This window comes from Peromyscus maniculatus, chromosome 13 (assembly GCF_049852395.1).
Source record: "Peromyscus maniculatus bairdii isolate BWxNUB_F1_BW_parent chromosome 13, HU_Pman_BW_mat_3.1, whole genome shotgun sequence".
In the NCBI taxonomy this organism is placed as follows: Eukaryota; Metazoa; Chordata; class Mammalia; order Rodentia; family Cricetidae; genus Peromyscus; species Peromyscus maniculatus.
In genome coordinates, this window is record NC_134864.1 from 59,671,901 (window position 1) to 59,699,582 (window position 27,682).

The following is a 27,682-nucleotide window of genomic DNA, read 5'->3' on the forward strand; positions in this document are numbered from 1 at the left end:
TTTTTGCATCTTGGTTATTTAACTTTTATTTAGTTAAGTATAGAACTGACATTATTAGTCTGAGTTGGGGTTTTGGTTAAAAAAAAAAGGGAGAATTCATAATCTGTTTTAGGTCACTTTCTGTTCCTGGGGTCATTAGCTTTTTAAACATTTTATTAGAATAGATTTACTCACTCACATCTTCCAGACATGAGTAGGAAAAGGAAAAGTTGTTAGTTTTCATCAAGTTATCAGTCACGTCAGTGGATACTGACATATGTCGCTGAAGAATCAAAGGCAGTGGTAACAATTAAGTGATGATTTTACTGACGCAGAAAACACTGAATAAACTAACGGCATGGAAGGGGATCCAAGAGGCGACAAGCTGCGTGTGTGGTGTATTGATCGTATGGGTGGACTGTGGACATCACACTGGACAATTGATTGTGTGGGTGGACTGTGGACCTCACACTGAATAATTGATAATGTGGGTGGACTGTTGACCCCACACTGGGTAATTGATTGTGTGGGTGGACTGTGGACATTACACTGGATAATTGATCGTGTGGGTGGACTGTGGACATTTCACTGGATAATTGATCATGTGGGTGGACTGTGGACATCACACTGGATAATTGATCATGTGGGTGGACTGTTGACCCCACACTGGATAACTGATCATGTGGGTGGACTGTGGATCCCACACTGGATAACTGATCATGTGGGTGGACTGTGGATCCCACACTGGATAACTGATCATGTGGGTGGACTGTGGACATCACACTGGATAATTGATCATGTGGGTAGACTGTGCACATTACACTGGATAATTGATTGTGTGGGTAGATTGTGGACATCACACTGGATAATTGATTGTGTGGGTAGATTGTGGACATCACACTGGATAATTGTTCTTACTTTTCATCAAGGCTCTATCTGCCTTTTTTTCAAACTAAGACTTTCACACTGTAGATTATTTTCAGTTTTCTAAAGGGGCCTTTTGTAAATCTGAAAAACTATCTAGAGCTACTTAAGTTTATAAATGATAAGGTTAGGTTCTGTTTTTTTAATTAGATAATTTTTTTCTTTTATATATTTTTTATTTTATTTTTTATTAAGAAAATTTTTCATTCATTTTACACACCAATCAAACTAAACCCTAATTAGATAATTTTTAAAAAAACTTACTCAATACACAAAACTCCCTCAGATATGTAATTTAAGGGAAACAATAAATTTATACATTTTTCTTGAAGTCTTATTAGTATTTTACCACCATATATAATTGAACATATTATATAATATTGAATATAATCTAAATGTTTGACCTACAAGACATGTAAAATTGCTGTAGCAAGGCATCATTCAAACATAAGTTCACAGGATATAAAAGGTCTCTGCTTATTCTGGAAGTTTTTATTGTTACCATTTTGTGTTTTTCTTTTTAAATCCATAAAAGTTATCATTTGTTATGATTTATGTTTCATGGAATGCTGTTTTCAAATGTTAAATGAAGCCTGGTTGCTTTTTTTTTTTTTAATGTTTTCATAACTTATTTTATGTGTGTGTGTTTTATCTACGCTGTGTGTGTGCAGTGCTCATCGAGGCCAGAAGAGGGCATCAGAACCCCTAGACCAAGTGACAGAGGCTCATGAGCCCTGTGGGGCCTTGGAACTAAACCCAGGTCCTGTGCAAGAGCAGTTAGTGCTCTTGATCCCTGAGCCGTTTCCCAGCTCCATGTTTATATTTTTTTAAATTTCAGATTATAATGCTTTTCAGTTGTAATGTTTTAATCTGTTGTCTATTGTTTTTGTTCCAAATACAAGTAATGTTAAAATCATCTTCTCTTCCTAAGGTTGTCCATCTGCAAGCCAGCCTAACGACCTTTAGAAACAGCCAGCCAGTGGTGAGCTTTGTTTTCTAAACGCTACACACTAATATGAAAGCACGTGAGACAATGGGCGTTTGCTTTTTCCATTGTTGTGTTTTGAAGCCATAGGAGTAGATGTGAGGATTTTGTAATGATTAAAAGGAACTGTGAATCTTAAGTAACTTGAAGTAAAGTTAAGGAATATTGAAATAGACTTGAATTGTGCTGTTTAACTTGATCCTGGGTTACCTTCCTCACGTTGTTTATATATATATATATATATATATATATATATATATATATATATATATATATTGAGTTATTACTAGCAATAAAAGTAAGAAGTCAAAAAATGTAGCTGGACGTGGTCACACATGCTGGTGTGACCCAGCAAGCACCCAGGAAACTGAAGCAGAGAGTGGCTGGAACCTGAGATTTCGAGACCAGCCAGGGTCACAAAGTAAGATCCCATCTCAAATAAAGCAGGAAAGAAAAAAAAGTCTTGTGATGATAACAACTTTAAAGTACTTTCAGCAAAGTAACTTCATTATTTTATTTATAGTTGGTAATAAGAGTTAAGTACTAATAAGCAATATCTTGAACTTATTTTTGTTTATTCACATTCGTGTTCGTTTGCTTTCCAGAATCCCAAACACTCTAGAAGAAGTGAAAAGAAGTCCAACCACCATAAAGACCCCTCAGTGCAGGGTCTTCGCCTGTCTGCGAACGATGCAGAGGACAGTCTGCGCATGCACGGCACCGTGATTAACCTGCTCACGTGGGTGGTGTTGCTCAGCATGCCGTCTCTCATCTATTGGTTAAAGAACCTTAGGTGTGTTTCTTTATGGAATTGTTGTTTGTGTGCTTCAGACAGTAAATCTCTCTTAATAGAGCCTGGCTGAATTCCTGATGGCCCATGAAAATTGCTTGAGAATAGGAAGCTTATATATTGCCTGGAATTGGTTTTCAGTACATTTCTATTCCCTCATTTGCCCTGGTGCTATGAGTTCTGAAATTATAATGTTCTCTAAAAACCAGCCAAATGAAGTGATTTGTATTTTTTTTTTACCAAAAAAAGTAATTTATAAACAATTTTTATTATGTGTGGTATACAAAATAATGAGTTTCATGGTGACATTTTCATACATGCCTTTTACTATGTTGAGGTCACCTTCTTTGTCCTAGCTTATCTTTTCCATTAGTCCCCTCCTCTTTCCAACTAAACCATGGACAAACAGCCTAAAAAAACCTAAAATACCTAGGTGTAAACCTAACTAAGGAGGCTAAATGAAGCAGTGGTGAAATTTATTTGGAAGGACAGTGGATTAGCCAAAGCAATCCCGAGCAAAGGGAGTGCTCTGTGCCTGCAGATGATCAATGCAGCATTGTCAACAGTTGCTAAGTTATGAATGAGCTTAGATGCTAACGAACATGAATGAATAAAGAAAGTGTAGCATGTATAGACAATGGAGTGTTTCTCAGCCATAAAGAAGTGTAGGTTATCATAGTAAATGAAATAAAGTAGACTCTGAAAAATGAATATGTTTTCTCTACTGTGTGAAATTAAAAAAAAAAAAAAAAAAGATTTGAAAGCACAAGAAGGCTATGTGGCATCCATTGGAGTTTTCACGGGGTCAACTTGAACCCGTAGGTTGCTTTGTATAATATAACCATTTTTACAATATTCTTTCTGCTGATCCATGAACATAGAAGGTCTTTCAATCCTCTAGGATTTTCCTCAATTTCTTTCTTTGGTGGTTTATAAGTTTCTTTGTAGAGACGACCTTTAGCCTCCTTGGTTAAGTTTATTCCTGGGTATTTTACTGACTTTTTAAAAGCTGTACATGGTTTTGTTTTTCTGATGTAACTCTGTGTGTTCACTGCTGACATACAGAAACAGATGTTGACTTGTGTCTTGTGTCTGTTTCTTTGCTGAAAATGTTCATCATGTCTAAGAGTTTCCTACTGGAATTTTCAGGAACTTTTAAGTATAGGATCATATTTTCTACTAATAGGGATAATTTGACATTTTCCTTTCTATTTTTATCTTTTTTTTTTCATTTTCTTGCCTCATTGGTCTGACTAAAACTTCGAGCATTATATTGAATAACAATCCTGTAGACATCCTGTCGTCATCCTGGTTTTAGAAGAAATACTTGCGTTTTTCTCCCAGACAGTGTAGTTAGCTATAGGTTGGTCACATCCACCTTTTACTTTGCTGAGCTATTATCTGATCTTGGATTCTTTGGGGCTTTTTTCATGAATGGATAATGAATTTTTCAAAGGCTTTTTCCCCCTAATAAGATAATCACATGGTTTTTGTCCTCGATTTTATCCATGCACTAAAGTATGTTGTTTTATTTGTGTGTCTCTGCATCCTGGCACCCCTGGAATGAAACCAACTTGATTATATCTTTTGACTGTGCTGCTGAACTCAGTTTACAAGTATTTTATCCAGGATGTTTGTGCTGCTGCTTCAGAGAGATGGGTCTATAGTTTTCTGTTTGCTGTGTCCTCGGGATCAGATCAAACTCTTTTATAGACTGTTTGACAGTGTTCTTTCTGTTTTATGGGATAGATTGAAGAAAACTGGTGTATGTATTTTAAAGGGCTGATAGAACCCGTCTTCTGGGCTTTTCTTTGCTGGGAGACATTACTTTTGCTGGGAGACATTATCTCATTTCTTGTTATGCAGACCTGTGTATGTTGTTTATAATGCTCATGGATCAATTTTATGTAGGTCCTATCTGTCTAGAAATTTATCCATTTCTTCTAGTGTTCCAGTTTATTGAGATACAAGTTTTCAAAATGATCTTCTAGATTTCGCTGCTATCTGTTCTTTTTGGTTTTAATTTTACTAATTTATGTCTCCTTTCCTTTTGGTTCGTTTGGCTAAGGGTTTGTCAATGTTGCTTACCATTTCAGAGAACCTATTGTTGACTTCCTTGCTCCCTGTTACTGTTCCTTGAGTCTCTCTCTCATTAGTCCAGACTTCTTTCTGTCTACTAATTTAGAGTTTAGTTTGTTCCTTTTCTCAAAGACCTTTGGGCGCCTTATTGGTTATTTGAGGTCTGTTTTTTAAATGTAGGGCCTAATAGCTATAACTTTGCTGTGAAAACTTCCTTTGCATGATTCCAAAACTTCTAACAAGTGATGTTTTCATTTTCATTTGATTCTATGATTTTTTTTTTAAATTTCACTTGATGAAAGAAATCAACCCCACGGATCATACAGAATTGCATTGTTTAACCTCCACGTGCTTGTATCATTTCTGTAGTTCCTTTTGTTGTTGATTTCTAGTTTTATTCTGTTATGATTTGGTAAGAAACAAAAAAATTATTTTAGTGTTTTAAAATTATGACTTGTTTTAAGTTTTAAAATGTGATTTATTTTGGAGAAAGTTCTGTGGGCTGCTAAGGATGTACATTCCACAGCTGGTGGATAGAATATGCTATTGGTGTCTGTTAAGTATAGTTGATGTTTGAAGTAGTTCAATCTGAAATTTGAGAGAAGGATGTGTGGATGATCACACTTTTGATGTGGGGAGTGTGGACGTCATCCACTGTTACTGTACCTGGATTGGGCTCTTCTTTTGTGTTCAGTAGCATTTGTTTTATGTAATTTATTGATTTCAACATTCAGCACATACATTTTTGATTGTTATATCTTCTTCTAGAGGGGGGTATTTATTTTATTTTTAATTTTGTGTTTGAGTGTGTATCTGTGTATATGTCCACATGAGTGGCAAATGCCCTTTGAAGGACAGATGCATTGGATCCTCTGGAGCTGGAGTTTCAGGTGGTTGTGACACATTTGACATCTGTACTGGAAACCAACTTTGGTTCTCTGCAAGAGTAAACCACACTCTTAAATGCTGAGCCATCCCTGTGGGCCCCTGTTACATATTCCTTTTTTTTTTTTTTTTTTTTTTTTTTTTTTGAGACAGGGTTTTTCTGTGTAGCCTGGCTGTCTGTCCTCGAACTCACAGAGATCCGCCTCCCTTTGTCTCCAGAGTGCTGGGGTTAAAGGCGTGCGCCACCACCGCCCAGCTGTTACATATTCTTGATGGATTGTTTCTTTCATTCATGTGTAGTTAACCTTCTTTATCTCTTCTGACGAAGTCTAAGTCGGCTTTGTCGGCTGTAAATGTCTGTTACTTATCTGGGGCTGGAATGATCACCTTCCATCCCTGCACTTCAGGTCCAGGTGAGCCTTTGTCAGGGAGGTGTGTTTCTTTCAGAGGACACACAGTTCAGTCAATAGGTATCTTACCTGTGGTCTGTCGAGGCTGCGTGTGCTTTAGAAATGGATCGTGGCCTTCTGAGAACTGGCTTACCCGGCAAGGTTCCCACTCACTGCCAAGGCCTTTTCCTAGTTAAGGAAAACAGGACCCTGCGTTCTAAACTGGATAAGCACACTAAAGGCGTAGAGGATGTTGGTGGAATTATAGTGGAAAATCCAGGGAACCTGGAACTCTGCCTATTGAGCCCAGTGCCTTCAGATCCCATCCAGCAGTAAACCCTGTAGGAGGGAAGAAACGGGAAATCAAAGAATCCTCTGGTCCTGAGCTCAGAGCTGTCAAGGTTGCCCACTAGCCAACCACAGGTGGCAGAGACAGCTCCAGAGGTCTGGCAGGCTCCAGATTCAGAATACAGAAATCCTCAGGCACTGGGACTTGATCCTCATGGCAGCCAGTGGGCACACTCGCTCCTGCATCCATCACAGCCTGGCCTCATTGATGTTTATTTATCCATCCCTTCCCACTCTTTCCATAGCTCCACCTTGGGATGACCCCAACCAAACCTGTGGCAGGTGTCCCCACCATTCCAGACTTGGAACTGTTCCGTGTTTTTGGGTCCTCAGAGTACCCTCTGAGATGCAGGAAACAAAGCAGTGTCCTTCTGCAGTGGTCATGGTATTTTTAGGAGCTGCTGTTACCAGGAATGCCTCACTGTAGTCAAAGCTCGAGAGAACTGGTATTCTCCTGTGGTTAGAATGACCCTTCTGTTGTCCTAGGATGCCTGGCTCACCTGTGGTTGGAACGTCTGGTCCCACTCACACCTGCTTAGAAATAGGCAGAATCGAAATCTGTCCAGGAAACGAAATCAGAGGTTTATCAGATGGTGATATCCCTCTTTTGTGTGTCTTTTAGTCAAGATCCAGAATTTAGTTCAAAGTTAGCCAGAATCGAGGAACAAGCCAGATTCTCAAAAGGCTGCGGAATTCTTACTGTCGATAACCACAAGTGACGGAATTGCGAGTTTTAAAAACTAGTGAGAAGTTCCTTTATTTTAGCCTCCACTTTACCTGTTTTGATAGAGGGCCATCTTCATGAATGTTGAGTAGTTTGAAGAGCTGTGTGAGCCTTTCCACACTGCGTATCTGTTTCCTGAGTGGCTTCTGAGCGTGAAGCCCACTGTCAGATCCTGAGTGGGAGGGCAGTCTAGAGCCAGAGTTGTACTGGCAGGTCCACGAGTGTTCCTGACCGTAGCGTTACTGGAACCTTCTGAAAATTAACTAATTTGACTCTGAGCATGTAAAGCCATGGGCAGTTTTTCTTGTATTAGTTATAAGCTTTCTTTAATTTTAGACAAAAAGAGAGGAAATGTGGTGGTATTGTGTTCCCCAAAATATTGTGTACCTTAATAAACATAAGAAAACTTATGCTTTGCTGATAGGTTTTCTTTTTATTCTAGGTATTATTTTCAACTTAACCCCGACCCGTGTAAACCCCTGGCATTTCTCCTTATCCCAGCTATCACGATTCTCGGAAATACTCACACAGTTTCAGTAAAGTCAAGGTACAGTGGTTTTGAGTTATCTATTCATCTATTGCTGTCCTCTACGATTTTCTTTCTTGAAGCATCCTCTTTTTTTTTTTTTTTTTTTTGGTTTTTCGAGACAGGGTTTCTCTGTGTAGCTTTGCGCCTTTCCTGGATCTCGCTCTGTAGACCAGTCTGGCCTCGAACTCACAGAGATCCACCTGCCTCTGCTTCCTGAGTGCTGGGATTAAAGGCGAACCATAGATGACTGTGGTTTATATGCAAATATAGTTCATATGCACATAGATTATGCTTATTTTCTTAATGGTAGGAGTTTCATTAGGAAATGAGTGAGCTATTTTCTTTTAAGACTTAACTCCTAAATGATATGATATCTAAGATTTGACTTCCCAAGAGTATAGGCATAATATAAGTAGGTGGGCCGGCGGCTGAAATAATGACCGTTTGAATCTGCTGAGTAGTAGGTATGAGGGCTTCGTGTGCAGCTGGCCTTTTCTGTGTCTGTTTGAGGTGCTCATAACCACACCGGGTCTTTCTGGAGCCTTTCCTCTGGGCTCAGACCCAGTGAGGATTTAAACCTTGGTGTCTGAGCAGGAGCGTTGTCTGTGTGCCTGGGGTCTGAGCACGTGGGAGGGGAAAGCAGGAGAATCCGCAGCCAAGGCCATCCTCAGCTATATAGAGCTGGTAGCCAGCCTGGGCTACATCGGCCCCTGCCTCAAATAAATTGTGTACATAAGGGAGAGCAAATCTTGACTTGGCCGTCCGATGGCTGTGTCCACAGACGTCCCCCCTTAGCCCCAGCGTCTGAGTTTTCCGTGTAGAATCCGAGGGGTTTTCCCTGAAACTAGTTTTCTTCTTTAGTGTTTAATGTTTTGGTTTTTACATTTCCTTTCTGGGGACAAGGATGCTTCCTCTGTTTGTTTTGTTTCTTTCTTTCCTTTTGTTTTTACTTATTTAATTTTGGTGTTGTAAGTAGGATTAAATGAAGCATTTTTGTAGCTGTATCTTCAAGAACATTATTTTGTTAGGATATCTTTTTAGAGGTAGCATTGCAGAATGAAATACCAACCGGTATTTTTCTCTTTAAGAGTAAAGATAATAGCTGTTCTCTGAATAGAAATGTATTTCCATTTTCTGTTTAAAATATGGTTTTTATTGAGCTTTGTAAAATTATGGAAAGGTTTGTTTTTTTTCAGTTCATTAAAAAAAAAATCACATCATTTAAAATCGGTTAGGAGCCAGATGTTCTGGCTCTCTCCTGTCATTCCAGCGTTCAGAAGACGAGGAAGATCATGAGTTCAAAGCCCACTTGGATTATATCATCTATCACAAAACCTTATCTCAGAAAACCAAAACTAAGATGGCACAGTGGCCCACCCACAACTTAGATCCCAGCATTCGGGAGGCAGGGACAGACAGATCTCTGTGAGTCTGAGGCCAGCCTGGTCTACAGAGCAAGTTCCAGGCCAGCTAAGTCTACGTGGTGAGATCCTGCCTCAAACAAAACCAAACAAAACACTAAAAAGAGGATAATCGGGAAAGCAAATAAATAAACAAAATTTAAATAGATGCACAAAATGTAAATAAATACACAGAATTTAAGTAATAAATACAAGCATGAAAACACAATGTTGAGTTTCCAAAGGTATGTAAACGATTTAACGTGTTTCCTTTTGGCTCACAGTGTAGTTTGACTGATGCATATTTCCCCGTCTCTTCACAGCAAACTGCTGAAGACCGCCTCGCAGTTCCCGCTTCCTCTGGCTGTCGGGGTGATCGCGTTTGGCTCCTCCCACTTATACAGGGTCCCCTGCTTTGTCGTCATCCCTCTCTTATTCCACGCGTTATGCAACTTTATGTGAGCCTGGACTTGGAGGATGACAAAAGCGATGTATGCCTTTAGGACCAGGGATGCGGTGAACGCAGCTCCACCCACCGACACAGTGCGGTCCTTCGGAGAAGACGAGTCTATTTTTACAGTATTGGACATAGGAGATTAGTTTTGTAATGCTTGAGGAAGGTAGTTGAAGCATGGTCTCATTTCGTGACGTAGCATCCGTATACTTGTCATACCTGAGAAATTAGTGAAGGGGACTCCCGTCACACCGACCGGCTTTCCTCAGCCATGCCAGGAATCTTCTGGAGACTCTGTAGACGGAGCATTGTTTATAATCGTGGGAAACTGCTGCCAGTTCCATCAGACTTCCTTTTGAGAAGTGGGTTTTGTGTTTGCTGTAATTTACACATTCAGAGTAAGTCTTCAAAGGTTGTTAAAAGTCATGACTGTTTCCCAGAAGTAAAAAGAGTCATGACGCAGTCTTGGGTCAGCTTTTGGCAGCCACGGTGAACACAGTTTGATCTGTCTTCTTCCATCTGTGGAATGAAAAAGAGCCTCAAATTAAAGGGAGGCTTTTTGGTTAACTACTGCACTTCAGATTCAAAACAAAGATATCTTCTTGAGTCAAATAAGACTCTTACTGTGTATTCTTGGTGAATATTAAAAGCATGAAAGAAATCTACCGAAAGATCTATTATCAAAAGGCTATTCCTGCCGGGCGGTGGTGGCGCACGCCTTTAATCCCAGCACTCGGGAGGCAGAGCCAGGCGGATCTCTGTGAGTTCGGGGCCAGCCTGGGCTACCAAGTGAGTTCCAGGAAAGGCGCAAAGCTACACAGAGAAACCTTGTCTCGAAAAACCAAAAAAAAAAAAAAAAAAAAAAGGCTATTCCTGTGGATCTGCATTGGCACAATCAGTTTCTACACCAGATTAAACCGGGGACCCCGTGGTTGCCAAAAGTGCCTCCGGTAATGATAGGTTGTTAAAATAACTCAATTCCAGAGGTTGGAATGACCCTAGGCTTGCATCATTTTCTTGTCTCTTGGGAAGGAGGGGGTGTCAACACAAATACCGGATTACACTCGTGTACCAAACGGTACTGCTGGTAATGGAGCAGTGGGCAGGCATTGTGCCTCGGCCGCGACAGTGTGAGCACTGCCTGAGGAGACCGCAGACTTCCATTGCCCAGTTAACAGTGGAATCTTGACTTGCAGAGTTCACCCCGAGGACTCCTCTTCGGCCAGCAAGGGTAATACTACTCTGTTTCATCTCCAGTTCTAGTTCATTCTTAGCTACAGAAAAGTAGAAAGGTCGGGAGCCTGAAGACGACAGTTGCTCTTTGCCTTCGGTTAGAATAAACTCAAGCTGAGGAGATCCTGGTTCACGGAGCCCTTCCCTTAGATGTGTGTTCTGTAAATGCCTGAAGCCTCCCCAGTGAAGTCCTTACCTGCCCGTGAATTCACTGTTGCTCTTGTGAGCTCGTGTACGTCTTAGTGCCGGGAATGGTCCCTAGGGAACCAGTTTTATTTCATCTGCCGTTGTATATCTGGAACCACAGCCTTTCAGCTACTACTGCCCAGCCAGAGGGCTCCTCCCACTCCAGCCACCCTCATAGCCTGCCTCCTGCCCCCTGGGAGTTCTGCCCTCGATCTTTCGGCTTTAATCAGAAGGTCTTGTTTTTACCACAGAGGTTAGCTCATTTGTATGATTCTGTCGCTGTCTTCTTGACGGGCATCGTGCTTGTTAAGTATTCATATTTTTCACTTACTGAGACTTTTAGAGGAAAGCCTTTATACTAGACGTGGCGAACGTTTTAGTCTCTTGCTTCCGAAATGTTTCAAATGGAATAAACTACAGCGTAGTGTTTGTTCAGTACAGTTTCCCCATGGCATACCACTTCCATGAGACATAGCTGCTTCAATGTTGCCAGGCACACACAGCCTCTATACACATGCTACCTTCCAGTCTGTGGGTGATACGAAATGGTAACTGAATACTTTGACTTTCTGAATTTGAACATACATCTACAAAGAACTTTACAGAAACTTGGTGTTAGACCTTTTTACAGCTGTGATTATTTATGAGATCTAAAGTCTCCCTGCTTAGTGAGGGCTACTCATAAGTAAGACGTAGCATGTTTGATTTCTTACTTGGGAGTAGTATGTTTGTTGTTAAAGCACATTAATTCTTACTAAAATGGTTTTTGTCTGAAAGTACTTATTCCCAAGCCCTGAAGTCTTGTTTATGCCAACAAAATATTTTAGATAATAGTGGTCTGGGTCTTGGGCCACTTGCCACCCACACTCACAGATACACACTCACACATAAACACACGTGGGCACACTTTGACAGAATCTTCTTCAAGTGTTTAGACACAAAAAGCTAGGTAGACCACCTGATCATGAAAATTGCTATCCCTTAAGAAAAGGGAATTCCTTTATCTCAACGTCACTTGCTTTTATCTATCATGTTTACATGCATATTATTACCGTAGTCCCATTACCAATGTTACTCGAATTGGCAGTTAAGTTAGATTAATAGATCACATTTTTTAGTTCCACTGTTGTGATTTTTTCTTTAAGAAACCAAGTTTTTGAGTAAGTGTTGTGCTTATTAAACAGCTGGATTCTTGCGAGGAAATAGATTGGGTATACATTAGACAGTTGAGAACACTGAGTGGCTCGGTATTTCTGAAATGCCCTCATGGAGTTATTGCTATTACAGCTTAGACCTGATAATCCTTTTAAAGATTCAGTGTGTGTGTGTGTGTGTGTGTGTGTGTGTGTGTGTGTGTGTGTGTGTGTGTGTGTGTGTAGGTGCTCACTGTGACCAGAAGAGGGCAGTGGATCCCCTAGAGCTGTAGTTAATTGTGAGTTGCTGGACACACACTAGGAGCCAAACTCAAATTCTCCAGAACAGCAGCACTCTTAACTCAGCCATCCCTCCAGCTCCTGGACCTGATGATTGGATGGAAATTGCTATTGCAGTTCTGTGTGTACAGACATGAGCACACCAGGGATTGAATCCAGAGCCTGTGTTCCCTGATTATGTTCTCTACCTCTGAGTTACACACAGCTAGTCTGGATTAATTCCATGCCAAAATTAAATAAATTCTACTCTTTTCTTGGTTGCCACCATATTGAAAACTTTTAGAACTGATTCTAAAGAAACTGTTTATGCTTAACACTGATTTTTGAGGTTGCCTAATATGTATTAATCATGTGTTGAGTAGTCTCCTAGTCCTTTTTATACTTTAGTTATGTAAATTCAGCTGTCTATAAAGGGATAGTTTAAGACAAGGTTTCTTTGGTAGCCTCGGCTGTCCTAGAACTAGCTCTGTAGACCAGCCAGCCTTGAATTCACAGGGATCTACCTGCCTCTGCCTCCCAAGTACTGAGATTAAAGGTGAGCACCACCACCGCCCAGCAAAGGGCTACCTTTTATTGAGTGAACTATAATAGTGTCTATGTAATTATACAGTGAAGAAAAAGAAGTAACTCCAGGAGGTAGTCCTGCTGAACGTTTGCTATTTATTGCATTGTCATGCATGTCGACATGGCTCATTTTCACAATGCTCACAAATTTGTACCAGACAGATTGTCTTATTTATTTTATTATCAAGTCTCTATACTTAAAAAACCAAAACAAACAAAAACCTCTTTCGAGTTTTCACTCACGGTATGGTGTGTTCATTTAACCAGGCACTTTCTTAATGCCTCTTATGGAAGATGATGACGTGGGATAAAGTGAGGAAGAATTCAGTTTTCAGTAGTTCTTGAAAGCTGCGGGAGGCATATGGGAAAAGGCCTGGAGAGATGGTTCAGATGGAAAGTCCCGCCGTGCGTGAGGACCCAAGTGCAGACTCCCAGAATCCACGGGAGAAACTGGCTGAGTGGTGTGTGCCTGGAATCCCAGCTCAGAGTGGTGGAGACAGGTAGATGTGTGGGCTTGCTGGCCAGCCAGCCTAGCCGAATTTGCAAGCTTTAGGTTCAGTGAAAGACCCTGTCTCAAAAAAATAAGGTGGAGAGTAACTGAGGAAGTCTCCCAGCATTGACCCTTGTCCCCAACACCCCCGACCTCTTGTGTGTGCACCCACATACAGGTGCACGTACACAAACATGTACACACATGAAAACACAAAACACATTTAAGAGGCAGGGACCCACAAATACCATGAACTAAACCAGGGCTGCTGGTTCCAGAGTCATGGGATAAATCAGGCGGCCGGTATTTCTCTCCTCAACATCAGGTCTGAATCAATGCACTGCCTTGTGTGTTTTGGTTTGATGCAAAATTTTAGAATGTTGCATTTGAACATTTAGGAAGTGTTTTTTTTTTTTTTTTTCAAATCATTTAGGAGAAATCCAAAAGTATGTCAAAGCTTTGGATAGCTAGGTTTTTGTTGATTTTTTTTTTTTCACCTGTGTGGATGATCTGATCTGTGAATTTGTATATCATAGGAAACAGGAGACATTGTGAAGTTTATTGAGGGTCACAATCCATTTGGGGAGTATGACAGTTGTCAAGGGAGCAATGAACGTTTCTGTGTTGGCATTTGTTCCTGATGGGACGGCTTCTGTACCAGATAAAGTTAATACAGGACTCACGCTACCAACTGTAAGATTGAGAGCTGGAATTTTATTGCAGTCTTTTTGAACAAGAAACATTTATAATTCTGTGATTATCTACTTTTTCAACATGAGGCTTACAGATGCATGAAGAAGTAAGAAAGCCCCAGGGGCCTTCACATTCCCAACTTTCCAGAGGATCATGGGAAATGGGAGTCAGCTCAGCAGTTCAAATATGTACTATACATGCATAAACTTCATTTTTTTTTTTTTTTTTTTTTTTTGGTTTTTCGAGACAGGGTTTCTCTGTGTAGCTTTGTGCCTTTCCTGGGACTCACTTGGTAGCCCAGGCTGGCCTCGAACTCACAGAGATCCACCTGGCTCTGCCTCCCGAGTGCTGGGATTAAAGGCGTGCGCCACCACCGCCCGGCTAAACTTCATTTTTAAAACATTGTGAATAAGTAAAAACAGAATTTTACATGGTAGTCACTTCATTTTGAGAACAGAATAAAACTTAAAATGGTGGAAAGAGGCATACCGTTACTCTGTTAACACTATAAATGTAACAGGGCAGCTGGGTGGTGATGTGCTTCAGAGCTGGCAATATCTAAGGTGCAGCTTGATTACCGTTATTATTCGTAGACAGTTTAATCAAGAACAGTTTTCTTTAAGTGTTTGGCATGTTATGCTGCCAAAAAACATCTGAAATACTAAGAAACCAGTTAAATTCTGATGACTTTATGTAAAACTGGCACCTTGAGTCAGAATCAGCCTGTAATCATTCTGGGCATTGTCAGTTTGAACGTCAGTGAGAAACTGTATCTGTTGCTGTTTAATTATCAGTGGAAGTTTGTGTATCTGAATTCTCATCTTAGTCTAGGAAACCTACAGGGAGCCATTTTGTAAAGTTCATGTGCTCTTCCAAATGTTCTTTTGATTTGTAGTATTTGTAAGGTGTGATATTACTATCACAAGAGTTTATAGAGACTGTGTAGCACTACTAACTACTACAGAGCCTAATGCCTGGTGGGTTTTGTCTGTCATGTGCATTTGTTCTGTTTCCTGTTGGACTTTTTACATCCCTTTTTTTAGGAAAATGAAGATACATTTGAATTCTTTTCAGCATAATCTGCATTGGAAACTGGAAGTATTCCTGTGGTTAGCAAAACGTGCTTTGCCACCAAAGCAAAATGAAACTGTAAAATACCTCCGGATATTTGTGCCAAGGAACTTTCCATAGTATATTGGGGTTAAAACAAAAGTAATCTCTTCAGTATTTTTCATCTAGACTTAACAATAAATGTGTATATGGTGAAAACATATTCCATACTCTATTTTTCTTTGAAAATGTTCAAAGCTTTTGAAGAGTGTGTTCTCTTCTGTCTGGCTTCCTGACATTGTTGGGTAAGAATGTAGTCCCCTCAGTAATAGTCTTCCAGCAGCTAGCTGAAGTCATCTGGCTTTGGTCTTATTTTGTGATGTAAAAAATGAACTTTGTACAGTCCATTTCTGGTATAGGTGACTTCTTTATATACCTGAAAGCGTGCCCTGTGGGGTTCCTTTTGTTTGTGTTTCCGTTCCGTCCCGAGTGTTTATCCGCTAGAACCTGACATAGTACAATGAAGCAAACCTTTTAACGTGCACACCTTGTACCAAATGCTATGAAATACAGTTGTTCATGAGAAGCATGAGCATTGACACAGCCTTGGACAAAACTAGAAACAGAGCAGACGCGGAAGCCGCCGTCGGTTTGCGTGAACTCTCTTCCTCCTCAGAGGAATGTCATGGAGATAGATCTGCGTGGTTTGTTTTAGTTTTTCTTACTGTTTTTTACTGCTGCTTGGCCCCGTACAGTAACGTTGGTACATTTTCCTAAGTTGGCCTCCTCGTAAATGAAGAAATGGTACAGAAAGCTACATAGTGGAGTGATTTGGTCTTCATCGAGTAATGGTTATCTAACTAACCCGTGGGGACTGGCCTGATGAGTAGGAAGGTGGCTCATGGGAGCTGGCTTCGGGATGCAGTGTCCTCTGGACGGAGTTTGTCCTCTGTGTGCAATGGTCTAAGTAGGAGATGCCTGCCCTTAACATAAAGCAGGCTCTGTGCATGGAGAAAGCGGCCTTGGTCAGAGTACTCACGCAAATACCCACCTCCCCTCCCTGATGCGTGGCTGGGAGAGAAACCTTCATTTTTTATTGTGTATAAATTAGGAAGTTGTCTTACATACTTGTATTTTTTTAAAAAATAGGAACTGATGTGTATCATTTTGAAGTGATACTGTGGTTTCTTAAACTTAGGACTAACTGTAAATGTAGCAATGTGTCCAAGATAAAACAGACCAAAACTGAATTTATATCATCACTGTGACCTTGAACTTATTTGGGATAAAGCAGACTGTGCCTTAAAATGACCAAGCAATGCCCTGCAGTTTTTTTTTAACTGTGTATTTTACTCTGGGTGGCCTTCTCAAATTCACCTGAAATTCTTTTCTTTCAAGTTGTTGAAAGGAAAGTTTTAAGTACAAATTGACCCACACTTCCTGTGGCGCTCACACAGCTGCTGTTCTTGAGGCCCCCCTGAAGTTCCCGAGCTTTCTGTTGTTTGATTTATTTTTAAATTGATTTAGTCTTAATATATCTGGGAAATTAGGTTTCGCTAAAGTTTCTGAGGGAAAATATTTTAAGGGATAGTCACGGCACTTCTGTTTCTAAACTTACTGAATATATAAAAATTAATCATCAAAATGCATTTTTGTCTTGTTGGTAATAATCTCATCAAAGATGTGAGTTCCTTCTAAGACTTGTGCTCAGTGTTGTGGCAGATTGAGGCTTGTATTTATATTCTCAAATAAGGGTTATTAATCCGGTAGTGACTTTCCAGTGGCTAAACTCAGATCAATTTAGTTTTTTTTAACCATTACTATTTTCCTCTCCTTTTTCTTTTTCCTGCCTACTAATTTTTATAGTATCAAGGGAAAAGTAGCTCCTCTTTTTAATTTAATGTAAAGTCTTGCATTGTTACTGTGCTTATTTCAAATAATGAGTATGATTTTCATTAAAGTCCAAATTACTCAATTTACAGTATAATCATGTTCATAAAGATGCTCACATTCCTGTGTACTCCATTTGTTGTTTATTTTTACATGTTATTTTGGGGCATAAACCCAATGTATTTCTTTTGTCCTACTTCTCCCCTACTCCTGTTAAAATGTTTCGTTTAAATAAGAGTCTCTTAAAAACATGTAGAAGTGACAATAGGTCTTTCCTTAAAGCCTGGTAAGATTGACAGGGAAGTTGTTTAGACAAGGGTGTATAATCAGGTCCCTCCCCGCTGACGTCAGCTTCTACCATACAGTTAGACATTTAGAGCACAGACTACTCGTGGCTGCTGTGGGAGACTCGGTAAAGTTATCATTTATTTGCACACCAGTTTTGTACTCGGCCATAAAGTCTAGTGTATAGTAACAATTCTTAGTGCAAGGAGCCTGCCCTCAAGTGTGTACTGAAAACAGTGATCATAGCGCAGATCTTCCCATCTGAACATGCATGCTGTCCTCCAGTGCATTGTGTGGTGTGTAGTGCACTAATACATGTGCGTGTAATTTTCTGTGTATTTTTGGTATGGTATAACTAACGCTGTGACGTTGAATTGGCTGTGATTTTGGGGGAAAGTGCCGCGTATCGTACCTTGTAGAGTGTTGTAAATGTTTTTACCTGTGTTTCCACATTAGGATGTAGTTTTATTAGGTGAGTATTTGCTTTCCGTCTCCGCTCAGGTATTAACGTGTAGCAATTTTGGGTGCTTTGTTTTAGTTTGTCATAATCTGGTGTTCTGAATGTCCAAAAATAAATTTGGTGAATAAGCTCATTTGGTACAAAGAGTTCTTACTGATTTGCAGAGTCTGTAATGTTGGTCATCAAAGAAAGCTTTCAACCTGGCTTCTTCACATGTCCGGCGCCTTGGTAATTAGAGTCACCTGTAAAGCACAGGGTGGGGATGACACAGCTAAGTCCTAGACACAGGAAAAGATGATGGTTTGCGACTTGGTATCTTGTAGTCTTTCCACGTGCATTTCTCGGGATACTCTGTGGTTCCCAGTCTGTTTTCAGGAATTGTCCATGTTTCTCACAGAGACTACTTTCCCTCTTTCCACCAAACGAGATGTAATCTAGGGGCTGAGTTTCTCAGTGCAATCAGAACGAGAAGGACTTAGACATTGTACGCACATTTATACATCACTCTACCGCTATTCATTTGGCTTTTAGAGTAGAGGCCTGGGGTCCTAGTTGACAAGTGCCCAGAGGCAATTCTTAAGTTTAGCCACTAAAATTAATCTCCGAAGGCGACTAGAAGCAACCAGAGAGACTTAGAATTCCAAGTTGCCAAATGACACTAAATAATTTGAGAATTTAACATAAACTTTACACTGTTCCAGTACTGGATGGGAGGAGTCAGAGGAGATGGGACATTTCTTGGGGACGGGCGATGGCATGTGTCTTGTATTTTTAATCAGCATCCCCAAATGTAAGTAAATATTCATTATCTGTCTATACAAATATTGTGTATATTATTACACAGACCAAAAAAAGGGCCTGGTTTTCAGAATGAGAGCCAGAGGGTGAAGAGATGATTCAGTTGTTGAAGTGTCTGCCTTGCAAATGTGAAGACCTGAGTTTACACACACACACACACACACACACACACACACACACACACCCTACCCAAGAAGCTAGACATTGCAGTGCATGCCTGCAGCCAGGTGCTGGGAGGCAGGAGGAGAGAGAGGGGGCGATCCCTGGAGCTTAATGTCCGGCCAGCCTAGCCGAATCAGTGGGATCCAAGTTCAGTGAGAGACCCAGTCTCAAAAAAATAAGGTAGAGAGCCAGTGGAATGGCTCAGTGGATAAAAGGTCTGGCCACCAGGCCTGACAACCTGAGTTCAGTCCCCCAGAGCCCGCATGGCAGAAGGAGAAAATCAGCTCCTGCAAGTTATCCACATATATCCACAGTGACAAGATCCTTACATATAAACATAATAAACCGTGTGTGTGTGTGTGTGTGTGTGTGTGTGTGTGTGTGTGTGTGTGTGTGTTGGAACTCACTCTGTAGACCAGGCTGGCCTAGAAGTCACAGAGATTTGCCTGCCTCTGCCTTGTTAATGCTATGGTTAAAGGCATGAACCACCATGTCTAGCACAATAAACTTTTTTAAAAATTGCACAATAAAATAAAAATAATGTGGAGAACAGTTGAAGAAGATACTGGTCATTAACTTTTAGTCTGCACCCTACAGGTGTAGGTGTGCCTGCATGCACTCAAAATATTAGGACAGTAGTAATAACAATTCACTTTTCAAATCTTAATTCTTTGCAGTGGTGAGAGATGATACAATCTCTTGCTACTTTCATTCTAATCCAATTGACAAAGGAGTAGATGTGGATTTTCTATTGTTTGTATAGATATCACTATCGTTTTCAATGTGTAGCTTCTTGGAGTATTTTGAAGGTGCCTCAATCTACAATAGTTATGTTATTTCACACAAAGTATAGTGGATATTTGGTAATGTAGTCCACAAGGGCCTTAACCATCCCATATAAAACTACAATGTCACTTCCATCACATGCTTCCATTTTTAAAGTGGATAGGCACAGAACAAGCTGATGGGGTCTCCTGCCAACCTCTTTACACAGTAGACCTTTCATTCCTCTCCCAGAGGCTACCCCAAGCTCTGTTCAGCCACCTGTGATACCAATGAATGTGTAAGAGCAGAAATGGCCATCTATGCATAAATTATCAGTAACTCACCAGGTGTGGAGGCACATGCAGGTTGATGTCTGTAAGTCCAAGGCCAGCTTGGTCTATGTTGCTGGTTCCACAACAGTCTGGGCAACACAGATTGTCTCAAAACAACGACAAAAAATTAGTCACTCAATGTTTTAGATTAAAAACATGAAAATTAATGATTTTTATCCTGTATCCCCATATGTTGTCTAGTGCACAACACTTAGATTGTATCTACCCCGGTTTGGAGAAACTTAATCCTTTGAGGTGTTCTCTCCCTTGTCTTTATTACTGTTCTGTTGCTGTGAAGAAACACCATGACCACAGCAACTCTGATAAAATAAAGCATTTAACTGGGGGCTTGCCTACACTTTTAGAGAGTTATTCCATGATGACCGTGGTGGGAAGTGGACAGGCAAGGTGCTAGAGCAGTAACTGAGAGCTTTACATCCTGCTCTGCAGGCTGCAGGCAACAGGCGGGTGGGAGGGGGTTGGGGGGATGGCGCTGGGCCTAGCATGGGCTTTTGAAACTTCAAAGCCAACTCCCAGTAACATATCTCCTCCAATAAGCCCGCATCTCCTAATACTTTCCAAGCAGTTTCATTAACTGGGAACCAAACACTCAGACACGTGAGCTTAGGCATTCTCATTCAAATCTCCACATTCTATTCTTTGGCCACCATCGGGCTTGTGGCCCTATCACAATACAAAATGCATTCAGTCCAACTTCAAAAGTCCCCATAAGTCTTTAGTCCAAAGTTTCTCCTTAGACTTAATCTCTTAAATGTAAGCCCCCAGGAAATCAAAATAAAAAAGCAGATCACATACTTCCATCACACAGTGGCACAGAATATACATTACCATCCCAAAAGAGAAAAAGAGAGCAGAGTGAGGAAATACTGGACCAAAGCAAGACTGAAAGCCAGCAGGGCAAACTACAAATCCTTTAAGTTCATGTCTGATTTTAAAGGGTTTCTTAAATGGCTCTTCTTTTCCAGCTTTGTTGGCTATAACACACTTCTCTCTCTTGGACTGGTTCCACTCTCTGCCTGCAGCTGTCCCTGGCAGGTGTCCCACAGCTCTGGCATCTCCAGAATCTTGGGGTCTGTGGTGGTATTGTGTTCCCCGAAATATTGTGCACACTAATAAACTTATCACAGAACAGAACAGCCACAATATTAAACACAGAGGTTAGGCAGTGGTAGCACACGCCTTTAGTCCTAGCATTCCAGAGGCAGAGATCTACCTGGATCTCTATGTGTTCAAGGATACAGCCAAAGATGGTGACTCATGCCTTTAATCCCAGGAAGTGAGCCTTTAATCCCAGGGAGTGATGGCAGAAAGCAGAAAGGTATATGAGGCATGAAGACCAGAAACTAGAAGCTTTTAGCTGGTTAAGCTTTTAGGCTTTTGGGCAGCAGTTCAGCTGAGATTCATTTGGATGAGGACTGAGAGGCTTCCAGTCTGAGGAAACAGGATCAACTGAGGAATTGGCAAGGTGAGGTGGCTGTGGCTTGTTCTGCTTCTCTGATCTTCTAGCATTCACCACAATATCTGGCTTCAGGTTTGATTTCATTAACAAGACCTGTTAAGATTCCTTCTACAGGGGTCTCCAACATAACCCAGGCTTCACTTTTACAGCTTCATGCCATGGCCTCTCCGGGCCTCCAGGCAGAGACTCCTCTGTCAGACACCTGGCCTCTGTGGCTTTCCTTAGCCATGGAGGAAGATTCCATAACCCCTTTCCTGTATCCTTGACCCTAAACCCAGGACCACTTGGTTGCCAAGTTCTGCTGCTTACTGAGGCTGGAACCTGGCCTCCTCCTTGAATTAAATTTGCATAAACTTTCTGTTATTGTTTAGGCCTAGGAAATCTCACAGACCTTTTCCTTTCACAGGCTGCAGGGTTTAGCTGGGTGGGACCTTGCCCTGAAGTTACCACCCGCTTTCATTCCATTTAGCACCAGGCTTTTCCTTAAACTTCTCATCTCCTTGAGCACAAGACTTGGCTCCAACATTACATTCCCTGGTGCTCCTTTCCTCTTCAAACTGTACATTTTGTATTTCTCCCCCCACGTCCCAATTTGCACCTTTTCACTGTAGATCTGCATTAGAGTGACTTGTGACACAGCCAGTAGGCTGTCCTGACATTTCCTCTGCTAATGATATTAGTCCCAAACTCTTCAGATTAACCAATGGCAGATTTCTCACATTAGTGCAAAAAGCAGCCATTTTTTTTTTTTTTTTTTTTTGCCATAAGATCACAAGAAAGGCCTCTAATATTCTCCTCTGAAATCTCTTGAGCTGGGCATCCTCCGTAGTTTACAATATCCTCAGCACCGTTGTCGTCCATGCTCCTACTAGGGTAGCCCGTTAGCCCCAGTTAAAGCATTCAACCACTTTCTAGTCCAAAGTTCCAATCTCCTGTATTTCCCCGGCAAACAGCATGATCATGCCTGTCACAGCAATGCCTTGCTCCTGGTACCAAGCTGCCTCACTGTTCTATTGCTGTGAAGAGGCATCATGACCAAGACAACTCTTACAAAAGAAAGCATGTACATGTGCACTGAGTATTAAAGATGGCAGATACGTTAATTGGCACATGTACATGGTGTGTGTGTGTGTGTGTGTGTGTAGAATACGACACTCCCACTGACGGTAAGAGCTCTTTTTTAGTATCTTCCTCGGCATTTATTATATGTTTTCCTTCTTGATAACCACTTGGGATAAGATAGACTCACAAAGTAGCCTTGATTTGCCTTTTCCTGATGGCTGAGGATGTTGAACACCCTTAAAAGTATTTATAATCCATTTGTATTTCTTCTTTTGAGAACTCTGTTCAGTTCATTGGCCCATTTATTGATAAGCAGTTTTGAACTTGTGGTGTTTAGTTTTTCCACTTTTCTGTGTATTCCAGATATTAGCCCCCTGTTCAGGGTATAGCTGCCAGCGATCCTCTCCCATTCTGCAGGCTGTCTGTTCATGCTGAAGATCGTTTCTCTGCCGGACAGAAACTTCATAATTTCACGTAACCCCACTTGCCAGTCCTTGGGGCCTGTGACCCTGTGCTATTGGAGTTCTGATCAGAAAGGTTTTACCAATCATGATCTTGAGAAGATTTCCCTGTGTGAAATTACTTTTCTCTAGCAATTTTGGTGTTTCAGGTCTTACATTAAGGTCTCTGATCCATTTTGAATTTTGTGTGGGATGAAAGATATGAGAGATAAGTCATCTTAAAAACAAAAATTAGATTTCTAGATAAGAAACTATAATACTTAAAAGCAACAATGATGTTGGTTTCCTTGGCTTTCCTCTTCTCCCTTGAGGGAGAAGCCACAACAGACCCCGAATATACAGAGAGAAATTGCTGTTTGTTTTACACCAGGAAAGGAAATGGCAGTCATGGATCTGGCAGTTTGTATAAACAGTGCTCCTGCCTCCACGTCCCGAGGAAGCGGTCTTCCCATGTCACAGTCCTTCAGAACGTAAGCAGATGGCGCTGGGATCCATTTCCAAGTGTCAATGCTGTTCTGGAGAAGACCATTAAAAGAGCTGTGTGACGCTGAGTTATAGGCAGTGGTTTCCTCTGCTCCAGAAGCCAAGCCACATGGGAACTTGATCACATTCCTTTCTTTTGACAAGCCTCAAGAGATGCTCCCTCTCCGCAGCCTGAATTACTGTTAGTGACGTCTGAGGACCAGGTGAGCTGGCATCTTCTAGAGTCGGCCGGCACTGTCATGACCTCAGTTGTGAACTGCTGGGTAAGGGAGGCAGAAATGAAACAGGTGGGTGCTGCCTTTTGGAAGTTCTTGTGATGCTGAAGTTGGGGAAGCCTCTGTGAAAGCCGACCTGTGTTAGGTTTGACCTGGACCCTGGCCCGCTTTCTGTGATGTTGGAGAGATCACAAACACAGCTCAGATCTCTTCAGTGCTGCCAGCAAATGGCCTGCCTTATGTCCTAGATCCTTGAGGTCTTACGTACAAGAAAAGGTTAGAGTTTCTTCACCTTGGTGCTGAACTTTACAGCTTTACGTTAACTTTTAAAAGAGAAGTGAATGCAGTGGGGACGGGGTAGCCCTGAAATTCCCAGAAGCTGAAAGGAACATCAAGAGTTTAAGGCCACCAGGCTACCCAGGGAGACTCTATTGCAGAGAGAGAGAGAGAGAGAGAGAGAGAGAGAGAGAGAGGGAGGGAGGGAGGGAGGGAGGGAGGGAGGGAGAGAGAGAGAGAGAGAGAGAGAGAGAGAGAGAGAGAGAGAGAGAGAGAGAGAGAGAGAGAGAATTAATTCTCCTGAGACTCTGTAATGGAGTAAGCTCGTTGGTACCTAATGCTACTAGCTGACATCCCATCATCAGGGCTTCAGTTTTGAGAAAAAGGAATCATAAGAAAAACTAAAAAGTGTGAACTATTTTAACAAACCTTCTAGACGACCATGACATCTATTCAAATTTCTTTTTCCTGTGCTTTTCCCTTGAATAATCATTTGAGTTCCTTTTGTCCCAGAATTCATACCAGATACATTCAGCTTCTTGTTTGATTTTTTTAAAAAGGAAGAAAGCTAAAAGCAGGGTGAGGGGGTTGTTAAAAGAAAGGAAGTGGGCACAGAGAAATTAAGCAATTTGCTTGTAGAAGAGTCCAAACTAGATAATCTTTGAAACGTCCTCGGCTTCAGACTGGCAGGATGTAATAATATTAGTTGATTTCACATTCTCTCATGAAATCCTTTCTGACCATACTCATTATTTCTTTTGCATAGGAAAAAGTGTTTCCAATGTTCTACCCCAAGACTTCCTTTTGCTCTTCTATAATTTTTTTCCAGATCACATCAAGTCTGTGGCTTTAGTATTATGTTCCTGGTAGATGATTCACCAGGCCGGACAGACTTGTTCCCTCAATAAAGAGCTGAGTCAATGCAGTTCATTTAGCCTCCGGGTCCGTCCTCATCCAAAGACAACAACTAGAAATAGCTGCTCAAATCCCGGTGTGAGGGTTGAACTAATCTTGCTGCATGGATCTGACACATAGATGCTCCAAGTAGGGCCCTTTTCTCTTCCAGCTCTCTTCTCTACTCTGCTCTGCTCTTCTGCTCCACGACAGCTCCAGAGACAGTGCCACATGACAGCCCAGTTTTAAATCTGGACAACTGTTGTTCTGGACCTTTCTACCTTCACAATCTATTCACAGCTTGAATAGATTGCCCCCAGCAATCTATAACTAATTTATCTTTTATCCTAACCAATGAAGATTGTAACTATCTAGTTTTCAACTCCATCGAAGACCCCAGAAGGATATAATATTACCTGAGTAAACAGCAAGTGCATTGCAAGCAACTTTCATAACTTGCCAAATACAAATAGACTAGATATTATAACTCATTCTTGCTTGATAACTGTTCTGTTCTATGTAATTTTACTATGTTAAAGTTAAAATCTTCCTTTTTGAGTAGACAGAAAAGGGGAAGTGCAGTGGGATGTTTTTCTGTATGCTGTGAATATGTGTTGCTCTGATTGGTTGATAAATAAAGCTGCAGTGGCCTATGGCAGGGGAGGATAGAGTTAGGTGGTACATTCCAACTGAAGATCAGATGAAGAAGGGTGGAGTCGAGGGGATGCCAGCCCGCCGCTGAAGGAGCAACAAGATGCCACCAGACCGGTAACGCCATGGCCATGTGGCAATATAGAGATTAATAGAAATGGACTGAGTTAAGTTATGAGAGCCAGCTAGCAAGAAGCCTGACTCACGGGCCATATAATTTGCAATTGAAAAAAATAGGAATTTAAAACTATTAAACTGTTCCTGATGCCTACATTACTATAAATTTGATAAATTAGTCTTCATTAAAAATGAAAACTTTCGCCGGGCGGTGGTGGCGCACGCCTTTAATCCCAGCACTCGGGAGGCAGAGCCAGGCGGATCTCTGTGAGTTCGAGGCCAGCCTGGGCTACCAAGTGAGTTCCAGGAAGAGCGCAAAGCTACACAGAGAAACCCTGTCTCGAAAAACCAAAAAAAAAAAAAAAAAAAAAAAAAAAAAAAAAAGAAAACTTTCTCAGAAGAATGTGTTGGGAGCTGGGAAATGGTTTGGTTGGCAAGGTTCTGCTGCATGGGTGCAGGCATGCACCATGCTTCAGCATGCAGTCACAGCTGACACAGAAACCACAGCATCAATTACTGGCAGATGTCTCTTGTTAATACAAGTGTGTTTATATTAACCATAAACTAGCAAATGAAGTCCAGCACCATATTGAGAGGATACTATATCATGATCAAGTGAGATTTATTTCACAAATGCAACATAGGTTTATAATTTCAAAATAAATCAGTATAACATACTCAAGTCCATCATTGGCTACATATTGAGCTTGAGGCCAACATTGAATATATTTTCATATACCCACATATATCAATAATTTGTGATATGTTGGTAGACAAAGTGCTTATATTGCAGATACAGTACCATTCAGAGGTGAATATGCTCCATTTAAATTGAAGGTCTCTGCATATCAAAAGAATAGGCTAATGATGGAAATATTCGCAGGAAATATTTTTGGAAAGGGCTTCTTTTCAGAACCTGTAAAAGTCTGCAACTTATGCCAGGCAGTGATGGTACATGCCTTTAATCCCATCACTCGGCGTGGGATGGGGGGGGGGGTGCAGTATGCAGAGCAGGCAGATCTCTGTGAGTTCGAGGCCAGCCTGGGCTACAGAGTGAGTTCCAGGAAAGGCACCAAAGCTACACAGAGAAACTTTGTCTCGGAAAAAAAAAAAAGTTTGCAACTTATAATAGAACATAAAATATCCCCCCTTTAAAAAAGTAGGACTTCTACTTATTCAAACTAAAAAGCTGCACTATACAAAGAAAAAAAAATTGAAATAGAGTCTCCAAAATAGAAGGGAATATCTGCCAGCCATTCACCCAGTAAGGGATCCATATGTCCCTTGGAATTTATAAAGAATTCAATGACAAAAATGCCAAAACAAAAAATAGCAACAAATACTTCAGTTAAATGATTAAATGATCTGAATAGACATGTCTCAAAAGAAGATAAACGATGGAGTATATGAAAAAAATGTTCACTCTCACATCATCAGGAATATAAATCCAAAGGAGACAGCACCATGCTCCAGTTCCAGTGGTTTTGTTAGTCTTTCACTCTTGTGGCAAAATGCTTGAGATACTCAAAAGAGAAAGAGTTTCTTCTGGCTTCGTTTCAGAGATCTTGTGCATAGACTCCGGTCTGTGGCTCCTTAGGTCTGAGCTGAGGTAGAATGTCATGACAGCAGAAGCGTGTGGTAGACACTGACCATGTCACCATGGTCAGCAAGCAGAAAGGAGACCAGGATAAGGTACGGTCTCCAAGGCATGCTCTGGAGAAACACTCCCCCGCCCCCAGGTTCCCACCAGCTGCCCGTGATCCAGTGACTGGATTAAACAGTGCTCCACCCCCTGGCCACCTATCTTACCTCCATCTGCTTCCCCCAAAGCTCCACCTCCAGATGTTGCTACATCGGGAGCCAAGCCCACCACACGTGAGGCTTCGGGGGACATCTCAGCTCTACACTGTAACAGGCTTTTGTAAAAATGTTCAAAACTAAATGCTAGCAAGGATGTGGAGAAAGGAGCCCTGGCATGTGTCGTTTTCAAACTAGAGATAGAACAATCCCAAGGTGTCCATCAATGAATGGGAAAAGCAAGTTTATATACATGTATATGTACATATACATATATATGTACCCATACACACACATATATATATGCACACACACGTGTATGTACCCCGCACATATGTGTACCCTCACATATATGTACACGTATACATACACATACATATATATGTACATCCCATATAATATATGTACACACATATATG

The 27,682-nt window shown here is 41.1% G+C and overlaps 1 protein-coding gene across 1 annotated transcript in view; it reads left to right on the forward strand.

Moving 5' to 3' along the window:
- Positions 1 to 10,147, forward strand: part of Pgap1 (post-GPI attachment to proteins inositol deacylase 1) — a 66,124-nt gene extending 55,977 nt beyond the window's left edge. The window contains exons 24-27 of the mRNA XM_006974873.4: positions 1,835 to 1,885; positions 2,494 to 2,681; positions 7,546 to 7,650; positions 9,356 to 10,147. Coding sequence (XP_006974935.1) covers positions 1,835 to 1,885; positions 2,494 to 2,681; positions 7,546 to 7,650; positions 9,356 to 9,494 — 483 coding nt within the window. The 3' untranslated portion in view covers positions 9,495 to 10,147. The remainder of the gene's footprint in view (positions 1 to 1,834; positions 1,886 to 2,493; positions 2,682 to 7,545; positions 7,651 to 9,355) is intronic.
- Positions 10,148 to 27,682: the final 17,535 nt, after the last annotated feature.